Source organism: Danio rerio, chromosome 17 (assembly GCF_049306965.1).
Source record: "Danio rerio strain Tuebingen ecotype United States chromosome 17, GRCz12tu, whole genome shotgun sequence".
In the NCBI taxonomy this organism is placed as follows: domain Eukaryota; kingdom Metazoa; phylum Chordata; class Actinopteri; order Cypriniformes; family Danionidae; genus Danio; species Danio rerio.
The window spans coordinates 31,702,287-31,726,467 of record NC_133192.1 but is presented as its reverse complement, the minus strand read 5'-3'; the positions used below and the strand labels follow the sequence as shown (position 1 = coordinate 31,726,467).

The 24,181-nt window shown below is 34.3% G+C and overlaps 1 protein-coding gene across 3 annotated transcripts in view; it reads right to left on the bottom strand.

The window, feature by feature from the left end:
• Positions 1 to 4,223: 4,223 nt before the first annotated feature.
• Positions 4,224 to 24,181, bottom strand: part of spata17 (spermatogenesis associated 17) — a 64,326-nt gene continuing 44,368 nt past the window's right edge. For 2 of the 3 annotated variants that reach the window (XM_073927611.1, XM_073927612.1), the window contains one exon: positions 4,224 to 4,358. In XM_073927611.1, coding sequence (XP_073783712.1) covers positions 4,278 to 4,358 — 81 coding nt within the window. In that variant the 3' untranslated portion in view covers positions 4,224 to 4,277. 3 annotated transcript variants of the gene reach the window in all.

Sequence of the window (24,181 nt, the reverse complement as noted above, 5' to 3'; positions counted from 1 at the left end):
CATAAAACCACAATTCTGAAAGTATGGGATGTTTTACTCAAATTGATTGAAATCAAGAATCTTTTTTTGTTATTTTCTTCCACTTTTATTTCATTGACAAAAGTACAAAGATCTGCAGTGTTTTCACTCAGCCACTTCAATGTATTCTGTAAAAATGAATGCATTTAGAATTGTATTGATTTCACACAATCAAAAGTTGAAACAGGCAAAATAAAAATGAACAGTTTATAGAACATCTATATTCAACGTTACGTTACGTTAAATGTCAGATGGACTTAGATTTTCCTCAGAAACTCGCTGTCACTGCATACAATCTGCCGCAGCATCAAGAAATGCGACTTGAATGTTTGTAACACAAAATAAAACTATTTGTCTGCTGTGTGGGTCAGAGCAAAAGACAATGCAAATGTGTACTGTCTTTAGATGAGTCCACATTTCAACCTGTTTCTATGACAAATGGTTTCCATAGAGACTTGACGTATGCAAAAGATACATACTGTTTGTTACTAGAATATTTTCTCTATTGCTCTCCAAGATAAAACAGTTGCTTATACCTTTACGTATTTCGGAAGAACATTATGATGTAAATCCAACAGCTCGGATCTCTCCTGTGGTTGACGGGATTGACTGCTAGAAGGGATACAGCTGGAATTGGGAAGTAATAATATTATTTATTAAATTACGCAATAATTGTATTTTATTAGTGTCTTCCCCAACCTAAACCCTAAATCCAACCCTCGTGGTAATGTAAAAATATTATTTGTTGTACAGTTCCACAAAAATTATGCTTTTTCGATGTGAGTATTCTCAGCTGTATACCATCTAGCAGTGGGTAGCACGATTGCCTCACAGCAAGAAGGTTGCTGGTTTAAACCCTGGCTGGGTCAGTTGGCATTTCTGTGTGGAGTTTGCATGTTCTCCCTGTGTTGGCGTGGCTCTGATTTCTCCCACATGTCCAAAGACGTGTTATAGGTGAATTAAATAAGCTAAATTGGCCATAGTGTATGTGTGTGAATGCAAGAGAGAGTATGGGTGTTTCCCAGTGTTGGGTTGCAGCTGAAAGGGCATCCACTGCATAAAACATATGCTGAATAAGTTGGAGGTTCATTCCGCTGTGGCAACCCCTGATTAATAAAAAGACCACGTTTCAAAGAAAATAAATGAATAAATGAACTTCAGATCACAGCTGTATCCCTTCTAGCAACAACGACGATGCCCATTACCCATCATGTAACAAATTAAACGATCATTATTAAGCTGTTTAAAAGACAAGATATATGTTCTATGACATGTTTGAAAATCGGAGTATCAGAAATTTCACAATATAATTAGAACATTTGTCAATATTTACAGAAAAGGGCAAAAAGAAACTAAATGCGACTTATATACAGTATAGATCAATGGGGCTGGTGGGTCATGTGATAAACTCAATGCTTCAAACTTTAGGATGGATTCTAAGTAATGGTCACAAACAAACTAATGCAGGATGGTCAGCTAGAGTATTTAAAACTCACGCGTGAAAGGGTTAAATGTTAAAGGGTCAGGAAACACCAAAACACAGTTTTTTGAGATCATATATATATAGTGTTGCTAAAAACAATATTAGGACACATACAGTTATAGTCAGAATTATTAATCACCTTCGAATTTTTTTTTCTTTTTGAAATATTTTCCATATAATGTTTAACAGAGCAAGGAAATTTTCACTTAATGTCTGATGATATTTTTTTATTCTGGAGAAAGTCTTATTTGTTTTATTTCCGATAGAAAAAAAGGTTTTTAATTTTTAAACACCATTTTAGGGACAAAATTATTAGCCCCTTTAAGCTATATTTTTCTCGATAATCTACAGAACAAACCACTGTTATACAATAACTTCCCTAATTACCCTAACCTACCTAGTTAACCTAATTAACTTAGTTATGCCTTTAAATGTCACTTTAAGCTGTATAGAAGTGTCTTAAAAACATCTAGTAAAATATTATTTACTGTCATCATAGCAAAGATAAAATAAATCAGTTATTAGAAATGAGTTATTAAAACATTTGTTTATAAATGTGTTGAAAAAAAATCTGCTCTCCGTTAAACAGAAATTGGGGAAAAAATAAACAGGGGGGCTAATAATTCAGGGGGCTAATACTTCTGACTTCAACTGTATATTTCACAAAAAGTGAAAATTTGTTGTTTTTGTGTTATTTCAGGCAAATTTGTTCTTATGGTTTGAAAAAATTTTTTGAAGCTACGTCACGCCGTTGAGATCCTTGTGTCAATTCCAGCATGTAGACCTGATGTTTGTACCGGTGGGTGTAACATCACGTCTTTGAGCTTTCATCATTAATTTAAGAGATAGACTTGGTTCAAACCAATCAGCGCGCTCTGTCGTGAATGAGGTGCAACGTCATTATTATGCATGATATAGCTTTGAAAACTGTTTTTTCCCTTTACAATGTTCAGATGGCAAAGAGACGCCACGTTGTGTTGCCAATTGTAATTAAAACAAGTGGAAGAAGAATTGTTTACAGATATGAGTCGTCAGTGCTGCGTTTATAAATGTGCAGCAACGAAGGTTTTGCTTTCAATTCCCTGCGCAGCTGGGCTCACTTGTGGATTACAGTGGTCTGCTAACACGCAACAAAAATACGTTGGTTAGGAACTTTTTTTACCCGAGAGCTTTTCGCATCTGGAAATGGTGAAATCCAGATTTGCCGCTCGCCTCCTTTTAAAAAAAGATGCAGTTCCAGTTTATGTTGATTGTCCTGTCTCTACAGATTCTTTGTTTATGTTTATTCAGAGGCAAAGTCAGTTTGATTCGTCAGCAGTCCTCTTTCAGTTTTTAAAGACATACCTTAGTCAAAATGATTTAGTTATTAAGTTTACAGTTCGTTAATATCACTACAATTTTATGGACTGAACAATCCGCTTTAAATGCTGCTCTCCGAATGTAAACATGTAAACACCCTAATCAAACTATTACCTTTGTGTAGGATTTTCACTGCATTTTGTGTTAGGATAGTCTATACACACACAGCTTTCTGACGCCACCTATCGATTGCATAAAAGTTACAAAGAAATGCAGAGGTTTTTTTTCTCCCATACGGCATGCGGTATCAAACATTCTATTGAAACTACACTCTTCCAGCAGAACCTCACATCCAATATCTTATTTCTCACGGGGGCATGCATGAAATGTTCCTGAATAAAAGTGAAAGTGCCATACTGCAGTTAAATGTTCATGGATTTAAAAAAGATGAAACAGATCAAATATTCTTCTTTCTTATTGGACTTTTACCAAATGTTAAATTTTTTGGGGTTGTATTTACATAATAATGTGGAAAGAAAAACAAATGGCTTTGAAACTCTTTTTTTAGAAAGCGTTTCCATAAACCATCACAAAGTCCATATTTGTGTGTCTCCAAAAGCATGTTAGCTCCGGGATATTGCTGCATGTCTGGAAGCCATAAGCAGGAAGTTGCTTTCCCACTGTGGGGTCAACTTTAGTGTTAAAACAGAGCACAATCAGATCAGCCAACTAGGGCTTTTTCTAATCGGCCTGATGGAAAAGTGTCGTTTTTTCTTCAGCAGGGTGAGTTATTGTGAAGTGATGGACTACCTCAGACCAGGAGCAATCAAAGAGATAGCCCTTGCATCTCCAAATTACTGCTGCCCATGTCTCAGATTCATCAACAGGGTGCTAGTGACGATGCCGGCCAGGAGGCTTTGTATGGTTGTAGGCCCACACACACACACAAACACACACACACACACACACACACAATAGAAGAAGCACTCAAAATTATTTGTGGAAATGAAACCTCTGTAGCAGGAGACTGGATCAGTGCCTTCACCTTTTCCCACTCACTGGAATTAAACCACATTTATTTTCTGTGGCAACAATGCATGGGGAATGATTCAAAACAACTGATTCCGGGAGCTGTGCTATGTATGCGTTGATTGATGGAAGTGATGTAAGAATCTGCGTGTGACATCTGTAAGTGCGCAAACTAATGGAGGAATTTCATTAGTCTCTTTTCCAGGATCAAGAATCGCCGCTGTTAAAGAATTCTTTCATCAGCGTGGCGGATATTGAGTGCAAAAAGCAATTGTGCGTTATACAAATAGCATGTAATTATGCTAAGAGGACGAGATGTTTTTAGTCTGAATGTTTTCTTCACCTCATCTCACCTTCGCACTTTGCTGAACCAGACAAACAAATGATGCATAATTGGATTTTTAATTTCATTTATTTATTGATTCTGTCTGTTTTCCGTTCGGCTATCTCATACAATATTGCCGGCATCGGAGTACAGTCGTCCAAACTTGTCAAAGACGTGGCAGGTGGTGAAGACCGTCTTGAAGGGCTGAAATGATAAGCACATTGATTGGATGTCAGCTATTTAAAAAAAAGTTATACACTCAGCAGAGATGATGCAGTTATTACAGGTTTCCCCCCCATTTACTTTCCTCACACACACACAAATAAAAATACACATGCTTTCAAAGGGAAACATTAGTATTCAGTGCTTGCACTTCTACATCTCAGGAAAATAAATAGAGTTGTCAGTTTAAGTAATACAGTTTAAGCACACACTCTTTAGGATAAACTTTAGGGGTCAGTGACATTTTGTTTTTCTTGTAAAAAATTACAATTTTTTTCATCAAGGAATAATTAAAAACCAAAAAAACGGATATGTAAAAACATTACAAAATGATATTGTTGATATTTCAAATAAAGGCTGTTTTGTGAGCTTTCTATATATATATATAAAAATCATGGTTTCTATAAAGAAATTTATGAACATGATCAACATTGTCAACTTTATCAACAGATCAGCATATTAGAAGTGAAGCTTCACAAACTAATTTCGAGAGGAGCACTTGATATGATTGAGCATGACTGCCTTCTCCTCTGTAATCAGTAATAATCCAATCAGAGTGATCCAAGCTTACTATAAATGGATCGTTTTCTACCTACTGCTTTATCTTCGTTTTGGAAGAATCCCCCCTACCACCCCATCTCCTCCTTTTCCTCTCTTTTCTAAGGGGGAGCTCTCGAGACCTACCTGATCTCGGATCCCCTTATGTGCTTATTGACCGGGCGGGAGCCTTGGGCCCAAGTATCTCTAAGCTCAGGGTTCACTCCCGGGACAGCATGCCAAACCTGGTATAAACGCTAAGCATATCTAAGTGGGAGCTCTTAAATAAGTCTGGAGCAATGACTGCTAAAATATGTCCTTACTTTCCTTACTAATATGCAATTCCCTCTCTGACTCCTCCACTAACTACAAAAAAAAAGAAAGAAAAAAAAATCTTGGACTAATGTTTTGCTTCTTACACTGTCTTTACACATCTGAAACTTGCCTACAGCACTTATTCATTGTTGCTCTTATAGTTGTGTAAATTGCTTCCTTGTCCTGATTAGTAAGTCGCTATGGATAAAAGCATCTGTTAAATGACTAAATGCAAATGTAAATGTGACTTTGCATTTTCAAGAATGTTCAAATATATTATAATATTTTGCTGTTATTGTAAATGGTAATAAGTTCAAAATAGTATTCTTATTTTACCAGCAGAGAGCAAAATATATTTTTAGAAACAAAAAAGACAAAATCAAACAAAAATGGTTTAAATATTACACTTGCAAAAACCTTTTTTAAATACTTTTTCTTTAGTTGAGTTGTACTTGTTTTCCACTATACATCTCTAAATATTCTTAAATCTATGATTTGATGGTAATAATCTTGTTTACAATGAATTAAAATACTAATTCTTTGTGCATATGGCAAAACTATTTTATTTAACGATTACTAACTTAATTGTCTTTTTCCCTCCTGTAATGAAACAAGAGTTAATATCCTTTAGTTAATATCCTAAAAGTGATGTTGCTTGCTAATTCAATGTTTCCTGATTTAAGAACTTGTAAGTATTTGATGAAAAATGACAAATTAGTTCTCGAATCTGATTGGCTGATAGCAGTGCGATATTTTGCAATAACAACACTCGTACAGCCTCTTAACCTTTGTGTATTACTCCGCCCACATAGAGTGACAGCAGATCAATAGACTCACTACAGTTAGACAAATATTGCAGCTGTTGGACAACATAATGTACTGTTGGGGCTTTTTAGACAAGATTGTAGTTGTTAGCTGCTTGTTGGCAGACATCAGCCTGTAATACTAAGCAGAGCAAAGACAATTGATGTTCCGCCACAAGATGGCAACAGAGACCACATAATAAGTCCTGAGGGGAGAATAACTAGGCTTACATTTAAACTACAACTGATCAAATCATTACAGGACAAGTAAGTGACATTCTAAATCGATGACTCTCTTTTGTATGTTTTAGTGCTGTATTTATACCATGGTAATCTGGTAGTGTTTGCTTTGCTTTTTGCTTTTTGTGGTTAATTATTGTGATCTCCCTATTGCAACTAAGAAATACCTCGAAATATTGGTAGACTGTTGGCATTTCATGCCGTTTAGTCTTATAATCTTAAAATGTCTTCAAAATCACCTGTTTTGTTATTAATTTAGATATTATGCTAGAGAATAATTCAAATACTAGCTCTAAAGTGACATTTGTGAATTGGTTTTACTGGTGGGACACTAAGGGACTCAAGCCAACGCATGTCTCACACTGGTGGGAGAATCATATATCTATGATTGGGAGTTTTCCTGGATGTTAGTATGCAAATTTTTTTTAAATTATGAAAATTATAATTTTACATCACTTTTCTACATTGATGGATCACTGATCGCACGGGCATTCCTGACAAAAAGCTTGTGTTTGTGTGTACAGAAATGTACTATTCACCCTTCCTGTTAAATTTAATATAATCATGTCCTGAAACACACCTTCTCTCCTGCTTTCACTTCTCATACTGACGGAGGGAGCAATTTGTTTGTGAATGAATCTCAGAACGACTCGTTTACTAGCCGACAATAATACAAGTTTCTGGCATCGCAGCATCTCGTTGTCATATTTCTTTTGCATTGTTTGCTGATTTTATTCAACAAAACTAGCATAAGCTGAGTGTTTAGTGCGAATTGGAGCTGCTTTGCCTTATGATTAATGCAGTAAGTGACTGTTATCATCAATAACGTTACCTGTTTGGCACAAATTTCAGAACATACAAAAACGTAAAAAACTTAATCTTACCTATGAAATGTTCTGCCTTTGTGCTTTGTTTTCTTTGTTTGCTCATTACTACACTCGTAGACAGCGCTAAAGTCCTGCATCTTCATGTAATAATACTGTCTTGTCTAGTACGGTTGAATGACATTTGTCCTGGGAGCACTGTGCCAATGTGTCGGCGCTATAGACGCATGCTCAGGGTCCCTATGCAATATCTAGTGTATAAATCTATATAACAAATTGAGGAGTGGTGAAAGGAGGCGGGGTGGAGCGACAACGCTGGGAATCCTTCACAAACTGAGGAGCGATCACAAACCGAAAGCGGCAAGAGCGTCATAGTAGCCAGAAGTCATTCATATTTTTAACGAGAAGAGTCTTCATTGGCTATGACGCGGTTCGGCGGCAAGCAATCAGAATGAAGTAGTCCACCGCTTGAGAGGAGTTCAGAGAACACAGAACTGTGAACTTTCCAACCACAGTTGTTCCCAAGAGTTTGATTATTGCGGTTTTTGGATTTTCAATTATTGAAAATCGCGACGACGTGGGGCCCCCTAATCCCGCGGGGCCCCCCTGCGGTGCATGCCCTGCGGGCCCGTTTGCCTCGCCACTAAACAGCGTTTTAGAATGAAAACGATTCACGTCCACACTATCGTTTCATCCAGCGTTTCTGAACAGCTCTCCATCTACACCAAACCACTGAAAACGCACATCACCTGACCACACACACATACACACACTCTGGCATGCGCTGCAGCCTATCTAGTCAGATGAGAGCTGTGCTCGTCGGAGTGTTCATCAGGGATCTACCGCTGGACCTAATCTCACTATATTTGCTAAACGTGATATTTAATTCATCTTGTTGTCTATTGCTAATGACATATTCCCCGACTTTGGTCTTTTGAATCTTATTACTTGATCGCTTGCCTTTATTTCCTATAATGTATAAACTTATTGTTTGTTATACTTTTAGAATTGCCATTATTAATTATTAAAACTGATATTCAGCAAAAGAGAGGGTGTTTCGTATTTTGCATTGAAAATGAAAAGAGGCAGATATGTTATAGGCTCTGTTTTTTATAAAATCGTTTATGTAATATCGAAATGAAAATAGCAGTTCCTTATATCAAGTTTTCATTTTATTGTTAAGATAGTGAAACAACGTAGCCAGGGTGATGTGAATAAGGTCATAAAGTACACTGTTCCCTTTACCGACACGTCCTCTGGAGTCTGTTTTCCATATCAAACTTGTAGTAAGCTACTTAATATTGAGTAGAAGCCCCTATCAGAGAGGCGAATGTTTGCAGCCCTACCTCCATTTTCAGATTTCTCTGTTTTCCACACTGAGACGAAGCAGCAGTATTTTAGATTGAAAACGGCCTCTCCACCGTTTCCAAAACGCTCCATTTTCAGGATTTGAAAACTCCAGCAAAGTGTGTGGGCAGATGGCGTAACCGTAGCAAAACTTATGCGTTTTCAAACTAAAACACATTAGTGTAAACGGGGCCTTAGTATATATATAAAAATATTACTTAAATAATTACACTTTTTTTTGGGAAAATTAATTACGATTAATTGCGATTAATCATTTTTAAAAGACTGAAACTTGTAATTTTGGCTATTCAAATGTAAATTAACACACAGACCAGGGCCATGCATAGGGGGATGGCCCGGTGGCTAGATCCACTGCCCCTCTGCCCTCATTGACTGAGGTGCCCCTCTGTGCTATGTGCACGGGCCTGACAGACACACATACAGACAGACACACACACACACATAAAACGCACGCAGGTAAGACAGGGCAGCCGGTGCGACTCCCATCATATTCAACACGCATGATCTCGTTCATCAAATTTGCTTAAACTAAGCGTTCTGAAGTATGGCTGTATTTCACAAGGATTCTGACACAACAACGCGAAGCATACACCATACAAAAGTTGCGTTTAAGGAGGAAACAAGTCAAACTTAATGACAGATTGGAGGGCGCATGCAGAAAGGCATTGCAATGGGCTGTCTTTGACAGCTCGCGACTTCATCTTACACTTTCTGAGTACATGTACATAAGACACCAATACTCCAATTTTAATATAATTAAGATAATACTCTTATTAAGAGTCTACCATGTAAGTAGTGATTTTTGATTTTTGTCACGAATTGCGGTGGTTTTTCTTTCCGTTCGCCATGCGGTATCAAATTTCATTTAAACAGAAGTCGAAAGTTAAAAATGAAACCCGAAATTGCATGAAACTCTAGAGAGCCTGGTGATGCAAAATTAATTGTTTTATACTGAATCTTGCCTTCAAAAAGGGCTTCCTTGGTCTTATCCATATTTCTTTGCAAGTTTAACACACGTCGACCACAACAGGAAGTAAAAACAAAAAAAAAACTACAACTGCGTTAATTTTTTTAACACGTTAATTATTTCAAATTAATCGCATCCATTAACGCACTAATTTTGACAGCACAAATATATATATATATATATATATATATATATATATATATATATATATATATATATATAATATATATATATATATATATATATATATACTGTATATACAGTGTTTCCTCTAGGATTTTTTCCAGCTGTGGCGGCAGGCCTTTTTTACTCCAGATCGGCGTTATTTCAATAACTAATGACGTGATCGCAGTATTACAATTTGAGATCACATTTATGTAATAGCCTACAGCATGCGAATCTCTGCTTGCGCACCAATTTTTCTGCTCATGCACAAAAATTTTTGAACGCCCTCTCAAATATACGCCACTCAAGCGCAGATCTTCTTGTGCGCTCTCAAATAAACACTACTGAAGTGCGATTAGTGCGTTTATGTAATGACTATGTCTCCAACATTTATTAGATTTGCTAGGAATATATATGAATGTCTTCAATAGACATACACAGTGTTAATGTGTCCTGAAGTAAAGTGAAACGGCTATACGTCGTGTTTGCTGGCCTCATGCATCACGTCAGTCAGTCAGCATGTAGCCTTAAAGAGTTAAATAAACAGCGCACATCACTACTACGGTTACAGAAAAGTTCACTCTGTTATAATTCACTTACCCTTTAATACCAGGTGAAGTTTTTTTTCCCTCTCCGCTGTCGCCACTGGCTGGCATGGTTCAGGATTGGTAGAGCTACGCATCGATGAATTTGCTCTTCAGTGTTTGGACTCTTAGTAATGATTTCAAATCACACTGAACTGAGCTAAACTGAACTGAACTTAAACACTAAAAACTGACCTACACTGTTCCAGTTACTATGACCATTTATGTGAAGCTGCTTTGACACAATCTACATTATAATAGAATAATAGATTGCATTAGGGGAAAATCGGTTTATCAGAGTCAGATGTTGTCATATTGAAATCATACTTTATTTGTAGAATCATTGCAAAGCTAAGCACAATTTAAAACACAATAATAACACCAACACAGGGTCACAGGAATGCTAAAGTGTGGACAGATGGCCAGTCCATAACGTAACATAACATAAAGTCGTTTTATTTACAAACACATTTATCAAGTACCGTAAAAGTACCGTTAAGTTTTACAGTATATACTAAGCGGTCATTCGGTTTACCAAATGTACAGTGTTTTACTTCAATTATATTGCCAACATTATTGCAAGCTAATATCATTCATTCTCCACTTCAATTCAAGTTTAAAAGGTGATTAATATGACTACACACACACACTCTCAGCCACACAAAAACTCCACAATACCCGACCGACCACGCTAACCTCCCAGTACCTGCTGTGACTAGCATTGGCTTTTCATCACTGCTATAATACATTCTCCCAGTCAGCCAGTTAATGATGAATACACGAGCCACAACAAATCCTGCCCTCTTTTTTGCAGCACTGCACAAAATATCTGCGTCAGATATTTTTAGTTGGACTGGTTTCAGCTTTTGCTAGTGGCCTAGATGCTGCAGCAGCCACACGGTGTCTTGAAGCAACTCTAAAAGCACACTGGCTCTCAGTGACCCCCCCTAGAGGCTGACCTGGTCCAAAACACGCCACCAATGTCTAATACAAGATGGAAATAACGGGCTGAAGTAAGAATAGGGAGAGGGAAAGGAAGGCGATTTAATTATATATTTCATTTTTGTAAGACTAAAAAAAGCTGAAGTTGAGCAAGGACAAACTAATGTCACAGACTGGGGCGCTGAGTGTTTCCCTCCGGCAGGCATGCATGTGATCTCTCTGTCAGTCAGCGTCCGCCATCATGACAATCATCTGTGTGTCTTGGCCTGGGGAAACGCTGCAGCGAGCTGTCCTTGTAAACAGCACTAACTCCAACAGCCACGCAAGAAATGCAAAAAGGACACCGTCTCCAAAGTGGAAAACATGTTCATTCACAACATTCTGGGTAGATGGCAGAAATTCTGATTTCTGGCTAAAACTCTGATTCGTGTTTTTTCCATAAGGCTCAGTCGTGGACAGTAAATAAGGTGACTATTGGAGTGGAGATGGTTGAGAATGAGAAGAGCTGGAACTTGTTTGAGATTAGTTAAACTAGCAGTAAAAGGTGAGGTGAGATTAGTTGAGCTAGCAAGAAAGAGTCAATCAAAACCATGAACATGAGGAAGGATATGTTTAAACGACAGATTTCATAGAATGGAAAGGAACTCATGGAAAGGAAATCCGGGTTGCAGAATCAGTCCATAAACCCACAATTTAAATACAATTATTACTGGATTTAATTATAGGAGCAATTCCATGCAAATGTCAACCTTGCCATGGAAAAAGTATGTTTTTGCCAAAATATTGAAACCGTTTCTGCATTTTTTGTGTAACCAAGTACTTTACAGTGCTTTAAAAATACTCAAAAATATCTCAATTAATGTTTTAATACTATTAAATTTTATATACCAAGTGCCCATTACATGTCTTTCCATAATGGAAAGACGTTACATCCATAACGGAGAGATGTCACAAACATTACTGAGCTTTTTCCTCATAAATGCAAAAAAATGTGAAACAAATTCAAACTAATCATGTTTGTTCTTAAGTAAGCCAACTCTTATTTTTTTGATTAGCATTGTTTCTTTTGGGTTGTGCAGTTTAACTCACAGAATTTCTACAAAATATGTTGTATCCTGTAAACTCGCAAACTTTTTTGGTCACATCCATAAAGCATGTTTATTTTCCTTATTTAAAATAAAAGAAATGTTTACAGATTGTCATTTTTTTTGCTCCCATAACTCTGTGCTTAGTTGTTTTGGAAAATATAAGCAGATGTTTCAATATATTGTTAAAATATACTTTCTTTGTGAGTTTATCTTTTGAGATTTTACTCCAAATGTCACATCCATCACGCTGGAATTTCTCATAGGGTTCATGTTACAGAAGAAAAATAATATGTGAATTGATGTGAATTGGTTTGACTGTGTGATACATTTTTTTATAAACAGATATTACTATTAAGCACAGTATAATAAGACAATATTATTTAAATGAAAGAATGTCTGTCTACATACAGTTGAAGTCAGAATTATTAGCACCCCTGTTTATTTTTTTCCACAATTTCTGTTTAACAGAGAGATTTTTTTAACAGATTTCTAAACATAATGGTAATAAAACTACTGTAATTTCTGATAACTGATTTATTTTATCTTTTCCATGATGACAGTAAATAATATTTGACTAGATATTTTTCAAGACACTTCTATACAGCTTAGAGTGACGTTTAAAGGCTTAACTAGATTAATTAGGTTAACTAGGCAGGTTAGGGTAATTAGGCAAGTCATTGTATAACGATGGTTTGTTCTGTAGATATCGGGAAAAAGTAGCTTAAAGGGGCTATTAATTTTGACCTAAAATGAAAATAATAATAATAATAATTAAAACTGCTTTTATTCTGGCTAAAATAAAACAAATAAGACTTCTTCTAAGTTCTTGTTATTTCACAGTACATGAACTAATGTTAACAATGTTACATTATTAATGCATTAGTAATGTTGAAGGCAGGGCAAGGCAAGGCAAATATGATTAACAGATGCTGTACAATTAATGCTCAATCTTAGTTTACGTTAATAAACACATTAATAGAATCAATTAAATTCTGACCAAAGAAAAAACAGCCAAAACAAAATGTAAATAAATTAAACAAATAGTGAATGCACACATTACTAAACCATATATTTTAAACAAACAAATTAGTCACTCATGGAAAAAACTACAGTCTGCATGCATTATCATAAAAAAGCAAAAAAAAAAAAAAAAACAAACAGTATTATTAAAAATTAGATCAATTAGATCTGTAACTAATAGCAGATAGTTTCAGGCAATCAGAAATACAATGTAAATAGGGTATACACACAGCTAGTGTTTTTCAGCCAATGATAAACTCCCAGTTAGAGCTTTATATGACTATTTTTTTATTTCATGAGGTTCCTTTTACAGAATCAATTTCGAAATGTAATTCAAATATAATCAGTTAAATAGACTCAAGCAAGAAATACAATGTAAATATGGTATACACACAGCTAGTGTTTTTCAGCCAATGATGAACTCCCAGTTAGAGCTTTATATGACTATTTTTTATTTTATGAGGTTCCTTATACAGAATCGATTTCGAAATGTAATTCAAATATAATCAGTTAAATAGACTCAAGCATCCATTTAGTTGTAAAAACATAAAAAAGAGATACACAACAGTTTAAACGCAGGCGCCATCATTAGCGACAGGCTAGTGCAGAAAATCCACTAAAAATACTGGAGTAAAACTAATTTCCATAATTTGATCACTTGACGCAAAAAAATATAATTTAATGCAGTTCTTCTTGTTTGGTCTGATACCCACTTTATATCGTATCTTAGCCAGGCAGTAAAGATCGCAGGTTTAAAAAAAAAAATAAAAAAATCAGATCTTAAACACGCCGATTTTGTACCGGATGACAATTAACCGGAAGCCCTGGGGCTGGCGGACTGAATTTAAAAGTCTGTGTGTGTGTGCATATACCCCATTGTTATCAGTGACATGTTAACTAAAACAAAAGCCATAAATCATATTTAATTGTTGCCAATTGAAGTACTGTAAACAGTGAGGAGTGCAAGAGAAAAAAAAGTCTGTGGGTTTCTATAATGACATATTTCTCCTATTCATTTCGATTAGTTTTTCATTTAATGTAAAACTAACATTAAAATGTAATACAATTATACACACAATTATTTTATATATGCCAAAACAGCATAAATTTCATATTAAGTTTAAAACACATTCAACAAAAAAGGAAATAAAGCTAAATTCCAAGATAAAAACCAAAGTAATTACTAAAAGATTCAAATGTGAAGTAACTATAATCATTCTGCAAAAAAGCTATTTAATGCTATTAATCTGAATGCTGTTATTTATTGCATTTATAATATTTATTCTAGCTTTAATTGATCATGCATTTGTAATTCTTACATTTCTGCATAAAGCGACGTTTACGTTCAAACATGAACAAAAGGCCTTAATTGCAGTCATCTGTACGCATTTCTAAAGTGCCCTCAAGTCCTTTTGAATGTATGAAATGAATCTCTCCTCTACCAGATGCTCTTATTTGTCACGTCAACCTGTTCTCTTAAAATAGCTGTAGTCCGTGTTCTTTATCTTTCACCCCAGCCTGTGTTTCATTTAACAGCTACAGTACATAACAGCAGCAGACTTCAGATAAGCACTCAGGCCACTTACACACATTTTAGCCCATGGAACCCATATTTTAACCAAGCATTTGTTGCCTCTCTCGCCAACATTACCCAATAAAAACAGACAAGGAATAAAAAAAAAAGTAAAATAAAAAAAAAATATGAGATTGATTTATTTGCTCCAATGTTCTTCGGAATGAAGCTTTTCTATTTTTTTTTTATCCTCTCACAACTGAAACCAATTAGCACAGCTAGCTCTTGTAGTGCAGAAGGTAGGTCAGCGTGGAGTAATAAAAAAGTATTGACTTTTCTCTGACTGTAAGCAGGCTGAAAGGGGTGCCGCGGCCTTGTCGTACATGAAAAGAGCTCCATTAATTTCACTTATTTCAAGAAGGGCCCCTGTCAAGTCCTAATGCGTCCAATGCACTTTTCGCATTCATACACGCTGACATCTTAGCTGGGCCTCAGCCGGAATGAGTTTACATTATTTTAGCTAGTGAGAAGTTGACGGCGTAATTCCCACTGCACAGCTCTATACAGGCCGGGAGGGAAATGGCAGAGGACTTTTTCATACGTGGTTAGGCCTGATTCATTCGTAGGGGCATTAATCGTACCCTTTTTTGTGCTTTTGACTGATTTATTTGAAGTTTTTGTTGACTGACAACATTTTAGTTTAACTTTGTAATGTTATTTGATTTTAACGAGTGGTACAAACAGAAAACAAAATGTAGCGGTAGGCTAGCATACTATTAAAAAGCTTTTCTTCTCAAAAACAGATTTATTTATATGCTAAAAACTGTTCACAACAACATTGATCAGGATCTAAGTCAGCTATTTTGGAATCAGCCTAATTAAACTGAAATATTTAATTTTATTTCTTGAATAACATGCAATTCCTTTTTTTCCAAAAGGAAAAGGTTTCTAACTTGCGTAAAAGGAAAAAAAATCTACATGCATGTTATTAAATATAATATATTTATTAGGTACAGTGCTCTTTAAATTTGTATTTAATATTTTTCTATAACATATACATTTGAGTGTACTAGTTTTTGGACCAATATCATACGTTATTTTGTTAGATAAGCTTCAAATTTGGCTTCAGCACTGACTAATCTAATGTATATGCACAAATTTAATATTGCATAGCTTCCTATTAAAAATATGAATTTAATAGATACATTTGTGAGGGGTGTAATTATATATACTGAGCACTGTATGTGTAAAATGTAATATTTATTTTATTCTAGGAAGCTTTGTTAACATATATTCCAAATTTGTAACAACTAAAAATTGTGAGTGCATTATTATTATTATTATTATTATTATTATTATTAATTATTTATTTTTTTGTCCACAGAAAATGATATTCGGTCAAAAATCTGTGTTATTGCACCGAATGATGCATTTTTGAGTCTTCTTAAGTTAAAACATTGATATAGTGTGGTCTAAAATTATATGTAAACATGTCAAATATATATATATATATATATATATATATATATATATATATATATATATATATATATATATATATATATATATTTTTTTTTTTTTTTTTTTTTAATGCCAAAACTTCTCATAATCATTTCATAATAAATTTGTAAAATTATCATCAGCTGTTTACAGTAGGTGTTACAAAACTTTCAGCCCACGACCCCCAAAATAACAGTGAATCTCGACCACTAAATTTCTGTGTAAAATATAAATATATAAACGCAGTGCACACAACAATATGCCTATATAAACACAAGCATATTGACAACACACACACACACACACAAAAAAAAAAAAACAGTCTAACAACCATATCATTTTAATAGTAATTTATTAATTTGTTTAATTTAATATTAACCTCACCTAAAGATACTGGTGGGCACAATGTTTTCAGCACAAGCCTATTGTTGGTTTAATTTTAGAGGCCGCCACAGAAATCATTGCCAATATTTAGTTGTGGCCTGTATTTATTTCTTTATTTTTTTAAATGTATTTGATTGCCATAAATTTGTCAGAAAGTTTAATCTGGTGCTATAAAATCAACTGATCTGATGCTTTTGCTGTGTTGCTAATCTACCAATTCTATGAAAAAAAAGCTGATGGCCTTTCATGTGCATGTTGTTTTTATGTAACTATTAACTACTATTTTCATCTTGTGGGTTATGGATAAAATATGGTAATTAGTTTAATAAAATTTATTTGACTTTTGGAAATCACCAAACGACCCCTTGTCATTGTCCTGCGACCCCCACATTTAGGAACCACTTGTTTACAGAATATACCAAAAATTATGTTATATTCAAACACATAACTATTAATCGTAAATGCAGAAAAAGGGACGCCTTCTAAGTAGTTTCTTAATTTTCCCCATAACCATGTACACATACATGTATTATATGTACAGCATATTTACGTGTATATCTTTAATATTTACGTTTCTTTGGATTTCAATCCAGTCTTTCAGAGAGAATATAAGCTTTATCTTATTATTTTAAGCCATGAAGCATTTAATCAAATCAACACACTTTAATAAACAACCTTAAGATCTACACTTTATCAAAAGAATGCATTATTTAAACCCCTAATGTGATTTCACACTGTTCCGAAATCTGTAAATCTGACAATTAAGTCACTGCAAATCATAAACTTGATACAATCAAGTTATTTCAAGTTTCATGACCCCAATACGACTCTTAATCGGCAAGCACACACAAACACACACAGCCAATTTCAACAAGATTAACTGACAATACCAGAATCATGCAGGTTTCTAGTAATTATGTAATGTTGTGTGGCTAAAGTAATCCTTCAGTCTCTATTGAAGAGATCCAGAGCATGTCATCTAAATGAGATTTCTGTGGACGGAAGCACGTTATTACCTGTAACAGTCTCATATAATTGGGACGTGAACACAAATCCCTGTCCTTGGAAGCTAACGTACAGTAATTCTGCTTTCATTAATTCAATCACACTGTGAAGGGAAAAATAAGTTTGGTTCATGCTATGCAAAAACTTCAATAGCTTTCAAGTAGCTGCATGAGCCAAAGCACAGATCAAATTCACAAGAGTCTGTTTTCAGATTGTCAGAGGAATATGGCTCTTATCTGAATAAACATATAGAGGAAATTACAGCTGAGCTTGGAAATCATATCAATTTCAGTTTCTAATGTTATTATTATTTCTTTTCAGATGTATTCCTTGATTTGCATAAAAGTGATGTTATACTCAGTATTTTAACAGCACTGAGTATATACTATTTTTTTATATTTCGTTCTATTCGTTTTATAATACATTCTATTATTATTATTACTATAATTATAATTATTATTATTATTATTATTATGGTTTATATATATTTTTTGAAAGATATGTTACAATTCTGGCTATCAAGTAACCATAAGACTTTTAGTTTAATAAACCTTTTTGCTGGTAAAAGTTTTCTGCGTATTGATGGTTAGGAATGTAGTTGGATTTAGTTATTTGGCACACTAAATAAAATCTGTTATTTTACGAAAAAAAAAATTACAGATGTTAAATGACAGAAATTTACCGGATATTTCTGTAATATTTGTAAATGTCTCTAATTTAACGTCTGTTATTTTACGGCAAATTTCTGTAATTTAACGGCCGTATTATACGTAGTTTTTTTTTTCCTGCATCCCAGCTGATTTTTTTTTACAGTGTAGGACTGGGATGTAGAATAAGATCTCTTAGCCAAACAGCCAACATCTTTATAATAACTAGGTAATAAGCCAGTTGATAATAGTGGGGATTGTTTTTTTTTTTTTTTTTTAAATAGGTTGCCATTATTATTAATGTTATCATTGTTATTATTATTATTCTATTTAAATGTTGTGAAATTATGTGTCAAGTGAAGTCCACTTGAAATCAAAATTTAGTCTTTATTTTATTGGCACACAATGCTTTTCTTAAGGTGAATAATCTGTGCAGGTTAATGCACACAATCTTTTTGTTTGTTTTGATAATCTTCAACAAAAGTCTCATTATTTGCTTCCATGTTTGGAGTAGTGTTAACCTGATATATATAATTTCAAACTACTGAATAGATACTGCAGTTAATTTTTCATTATTAAAAGTAGTTTTTTCTTCTTCAGAATTCATGTTTTTGTTGAGTAAATAAATAAATAAAAACAAATAATATAATAAATAATATATATATATATATATATATATATATATATATATATATATATATATATATATATATATATATATATATATATATATATATATATATATATATAAATTTACAAAGACAACATTATTGGCCCTTGTACAACTATTTCCCAGGTGATATTTAACAGCATTTTTATAATAACTCATTTATTTTGTCTTTGACATGATAAGAGTACATAATATTTTACTAGTTATTCTGCAAGATGCTGGTTTTCAGGTTAATTAGGTTAACTTGGTAATTTCCGTTAATAAGGCAAGTCATTGGACAACAGAGGTTCTGTCTTCAGTCGAAAAACGAAATTTCTGAGAGCTTAATTATATATATATATATATATATATATATATATATATATATATATATATATATATATATATATATATATATATATATATATCTGTACTGTATCTTCTGTATGTGTAAAAACTACTATAACAAATCATTTAGAAACAAATTGCTGAGACAATTTGAAAAATAATTAAAACATGAATGAAATATCAATTAAAATCAAATGTATATTAATCAAATAATAATTTCATTACAGCACACAATCCTTTGAGAACCATCCATAACTCAAATGTTCAATCAAATTCATTTGCTGCTGAATGATTTTCTCTAAACATTTAAAGCAAAGGCCATTAAATCAATTGCAACACATTACATTTGTTTACCTTATAACATGAATGATGATAAAAATGGAAATACTGACATAATAGTAGGAGTAAAGTTAATTGATACATATGTAAGAAAGAAAGTGAGAGCCTTGTCAGACGAATTGTTTATTGCGTAGCAAATGAAGGGGCCGAGGGATTTTATATCCCTATAAAATGGGATATAGTGAATCACCCAGAGGCTCCTGGTCACTAATGTAGTCCGGTCTGGGATATGAGTATGTGTGTCCGTGTATTTGTGTGTGCATGTTTAATAGAAACACTCACATGCCATTTCCTATCCTGGAGTCAAAAGCAGGTTGTCCTACTTTTATATCACTTATTTATTGCTCATTATGAATATCATTCGCATTTAAACACACCTCATATATCACACACATCACGGTGATGCATTATTCTGCCAGTGATTAACAAGAGCAGCCGCTAACAAAGCATCATTTTAGGCTAAATATTCCAGTTGCCTACAACAATAATTAAAAAAAAAAAAATTCTGCTCTAGTTATGCTTAAAGGCAATATTTCTAGGTTGGGGGGGACAATAGAGATGGGGGTCTTTTGGAAAAGCAATTACTGAGCCAACATTAAAATAGAAGAGAGAGAAAATAAATGTAAGCTGTGTGCTGGTATTCGGGCGCTAAGATCTATCAGTTTGAAAACATGATTGATGAAAGTCTAATGCAAGGCGAAGGAGAGGCTTTTGCACCGAGGCAATGGCACTGCCTGCACTTTATTAGCCGCTGTAATTAGCCCCGGTGCTTCAATTTGTTCGAATCTCTGGTGATGATGCAAAATCAGATGGCTGGGCCGGCTAGTCAGTGGCCGGCAAACAGCCTGATGAAGGGTCATCCTTGTCAAGGGGCGATTAACTAATTCACTAATTACAGAGGAGAGGGAAAAGCACAGACCCCGTGCCTTTCTGTCTGTCCGCATCACTTCTGATCCAAAACTTGCCTGACAACACACCGCTGAGAATCGTCACTTCACATCTGAAAAATCTCACATCAATGCAATGCTTGCTTTTATTCATTCTATTTAAAGATGCTGCTTCAGCTACGAGAATTAGAATCAGAAATTTAAAGCACATTTTTTACACTCACTTGTAGATTTCAGTTAACTAAAACTGACCAACAGTGTAAACTCTGATATTTATTTCAGAGAATCATGGACTAATGTCATTTTAACCTCAATTTGTTCTTTTTTTATTTATTTATTTGTTTTAAAATGCACATTATATTTTAAGAATATCTTTAATCAAATGAGCTCACTGCCTTAAATAGCAGGCATTTTATATGTACTGAATTAAATAGTGCTTCCATACATTCTGCATAGCTTGGAAATGCCAAACATATTCTGCTCCTGTGTATTTGTAATGAATCTAACTATATTTAAAACTTTAAACTGAGAATTTAAGTTCGGTCAGTGAAAAGGATAAAAGAACAATACCAATTAAAATGTTCAAAGTAAATGCCACTTCTTCAATTTAAATGGTAACATTTTAAAAAATGTAATGATTTTAAAATGTAATAATTCTAAATGCAGTAATTGTGTGAGGGATTACATGTTTGGCTTTGATAAATGCATTTTAAATTGTCATCTTAGTAACACCTTGTATTAGTTTTTAATGTTTTTGAGACAATGGTCTGAAATTAAACTAAAGGCGATATTTAAAGTTTATCTGGTAACACTTTATTTTGATGGTCCATTTGATTATTAGTAGAGTGTCTGTTTATATCAATTGGCATTTAACTGACTATAAGAAACTTTGCAAGTACATGTTAACTTACACTAACCCCAACCCTAATCCCAACCGAACAGTCTACTTATAATCTGATGAGAATTAGTTGGCATGTAGATGCAGTGAAACTTAAATTCAACAAACGGACCATCAAAATAAAGTGTGACTTTTTTTGTGTGACGTATTTGTCATCACATACAGTCAGCGTATTATGTTTGTAGTGACCAGGTGACACTCCTCATCGCAGTAAACATTTGAATGGGTAAGGATGTCAGTTTTCAGGAAAGAAAAGTTGATGAAGAAAATAGTTTTCTAAGATGATTGAACAGAGATGTATGCATTCACTTTTTCTCCAATTCAGCAAAAACCTTTTTTGTTTGATTTGTAATGAGACTGATGGACAGTGCCATTTTTCACATTAAACTGTTCTGTATTTTGCACCATGTTACGTTTGCCTGCCTGTGGTTGTGTTATTGTCATAAAAATGTATGTATTTATTCTTTAATAATTCATTAATTTTCCTTCGGCTTAGTCACCACAGCAGAATGAATCGACTGTATTAATTTTATTTTTTAAAATTCAAGTTTTTAAAAAGAAAGTTAAGTGTCCCTTGTCAATGTTTTTGTAAATGCAAAAGACACATCATTTTTTAAACAGCTCATTTATGTATTTGCATCTTTATTAAAAACAGATTTTGTTTTAAACAAATTTTTCCACACTTTTGACATTGATGAAAATTCTGATTTGGACCTTTGAATTGAGACTTTGAAATCCCCTGATATAAAACATTTTTTTTGAACACATTGATTGAATTTTACAGTTTTTAGAGTGTATTTTCTTGTTAAAATATAGCTTTAGTTTATGACACAGAATACCTGCAATAACATACCAGTTCACAGAACAGATACCAGTTCATCTTCGACTAAAAACACCAGCACAGTATAAAGCAAAATCATTTCAATATCACGTCTTTTAGAGTAGTGTTTGTCACGTCCCTCCTCCACTGTGATTGGACAGCAGGCTCAATCATGACAGTGATAAAATCACATTCAAATGTAAATTGGAACATTTTTTTAACTATATATACACTCACTGGCCACTTTATTAGGTACACGTTACTAGTACCAGGTACAACTTTTGCCTACAGAACTGCCTTAATCATTCGTGGTATAGATTTAACAAGGCACTGGAAATAGTCCTCAGAGATTTTGGTCTATTATGACAAGATGATTTCCATGATGCGAATTTCCCGTTACACCATATCCCAGAGGTGCTCTATTGAATTGAGATCTTGTGACTGTCGAGGCCATTTAAGTAAAGTGAACTCATTGACATGTTCAAGAAACCAGTCTGAGATGATTCACGCTTTATGACTTGGTGCGTCATCCTGCTGTAAGTACCCATCAGAAGATGTGGTCATAAAGGGATGGACATGGTCAGCAACAATACTGGTTGGCTGTGTTGACACAATGCTCAATTGGTACTAACAGGCTCAAAGTGTGCCAAAATAATACCCCCCACACCATTACACCACCACCAGTAGCCTGAACCATTGATGCAAGGCAGGATGGATCCATGCTTTCAAGTTGTTGACGCAAAATTCTGATCCTACCATCTGAATGTCGCAGCAGAAATGGAAGCTCATCAGACCAGGCAACGTTTTTTCAATCTTCTATTGTCCAATTTTGGTGAGCCTGTGCAAATTGTAGCCTCAGTTGCCTGTTCTTAGCTGACAGGAGTGGCACCCGGTGTGGTCTACTGCTGCTGTACCCCATCCGCCTCAAGATCGCCTCATGATCGTCTAGATCATGTCTACATGCCAAAATGCATTGAGTTGCATTCATGTGATTGGCTTATTAGAAATTTTGTGTACCTATTAAAGTGGCCGGTGAGTGTATGTTCAAAACAACTTGCCTCAGGATAAAATGCTTTGGTGGACACATGGCATAATTTTTAAGTTTGCATAGTTAGGGGACAAAAGTTTAGTTTTAAATTGGCTTCTGTGCTTAAAGGGGAGAAAAGGACCTCAAAAGGCCTTTATAAAAAAAGAGCCTAGATTCAAATATCAGAGGCAAAGTTCATTAGTTATGTATCTAAGCGTGTCTGAAGCCTCTGTAATCCTTCCTGCATCACTTCCTTTTATCTCCACAATTGAGATAAATCACCAAGCACTGCTTTCAGGTTAAGACATGTTAATCTGAGAAATAACACATCTCAAGGTGTGGGGTGAACAAATGAATAGAAAAGAAAGGAAAAAGAGAATGGCTATAATTAAATCAGAGATGCACTTGGAAATTACCATATCCATCATTATCTTCATGCGAGTCAATGCAAGGGAAAAAAGTGAGCAGCTTAGGAGATTTATTTTTTAGAAAAAAAAAAAAAAGAGTCGCATGCAACGTATTTCTCATCGGTGAGCGTCAGAGGTAGGCAAATGTGAAACATTTATCAAACCACAGACAAATGACACTGGGTTACTAGTTAGACAGTGTAATAAGTGCCATCTAATTTCCTCTTTAGAATCAATTTATATTTCAAAGCGCAGGACCGTCATCAAGGGACCAAGCTTTTCCGGAGAGAAATTAGAGATCTTCTCCACATAACATATCTGTATCATATCTAGCACGAAATGCATGTTTTCTCTTTTACAGGAAGATTTTAATAACCTAAACATAATAATATTTTTATTATTGATAATCTGTAATCTACAATTCATAATATTTACTTACAATGAATCCGAAAATTCCTCTATGTAAAATGTACTCATTGGCAGACAGTGTGTTTTTTTATATGAGACTGCGATTTATATTTTCAACCT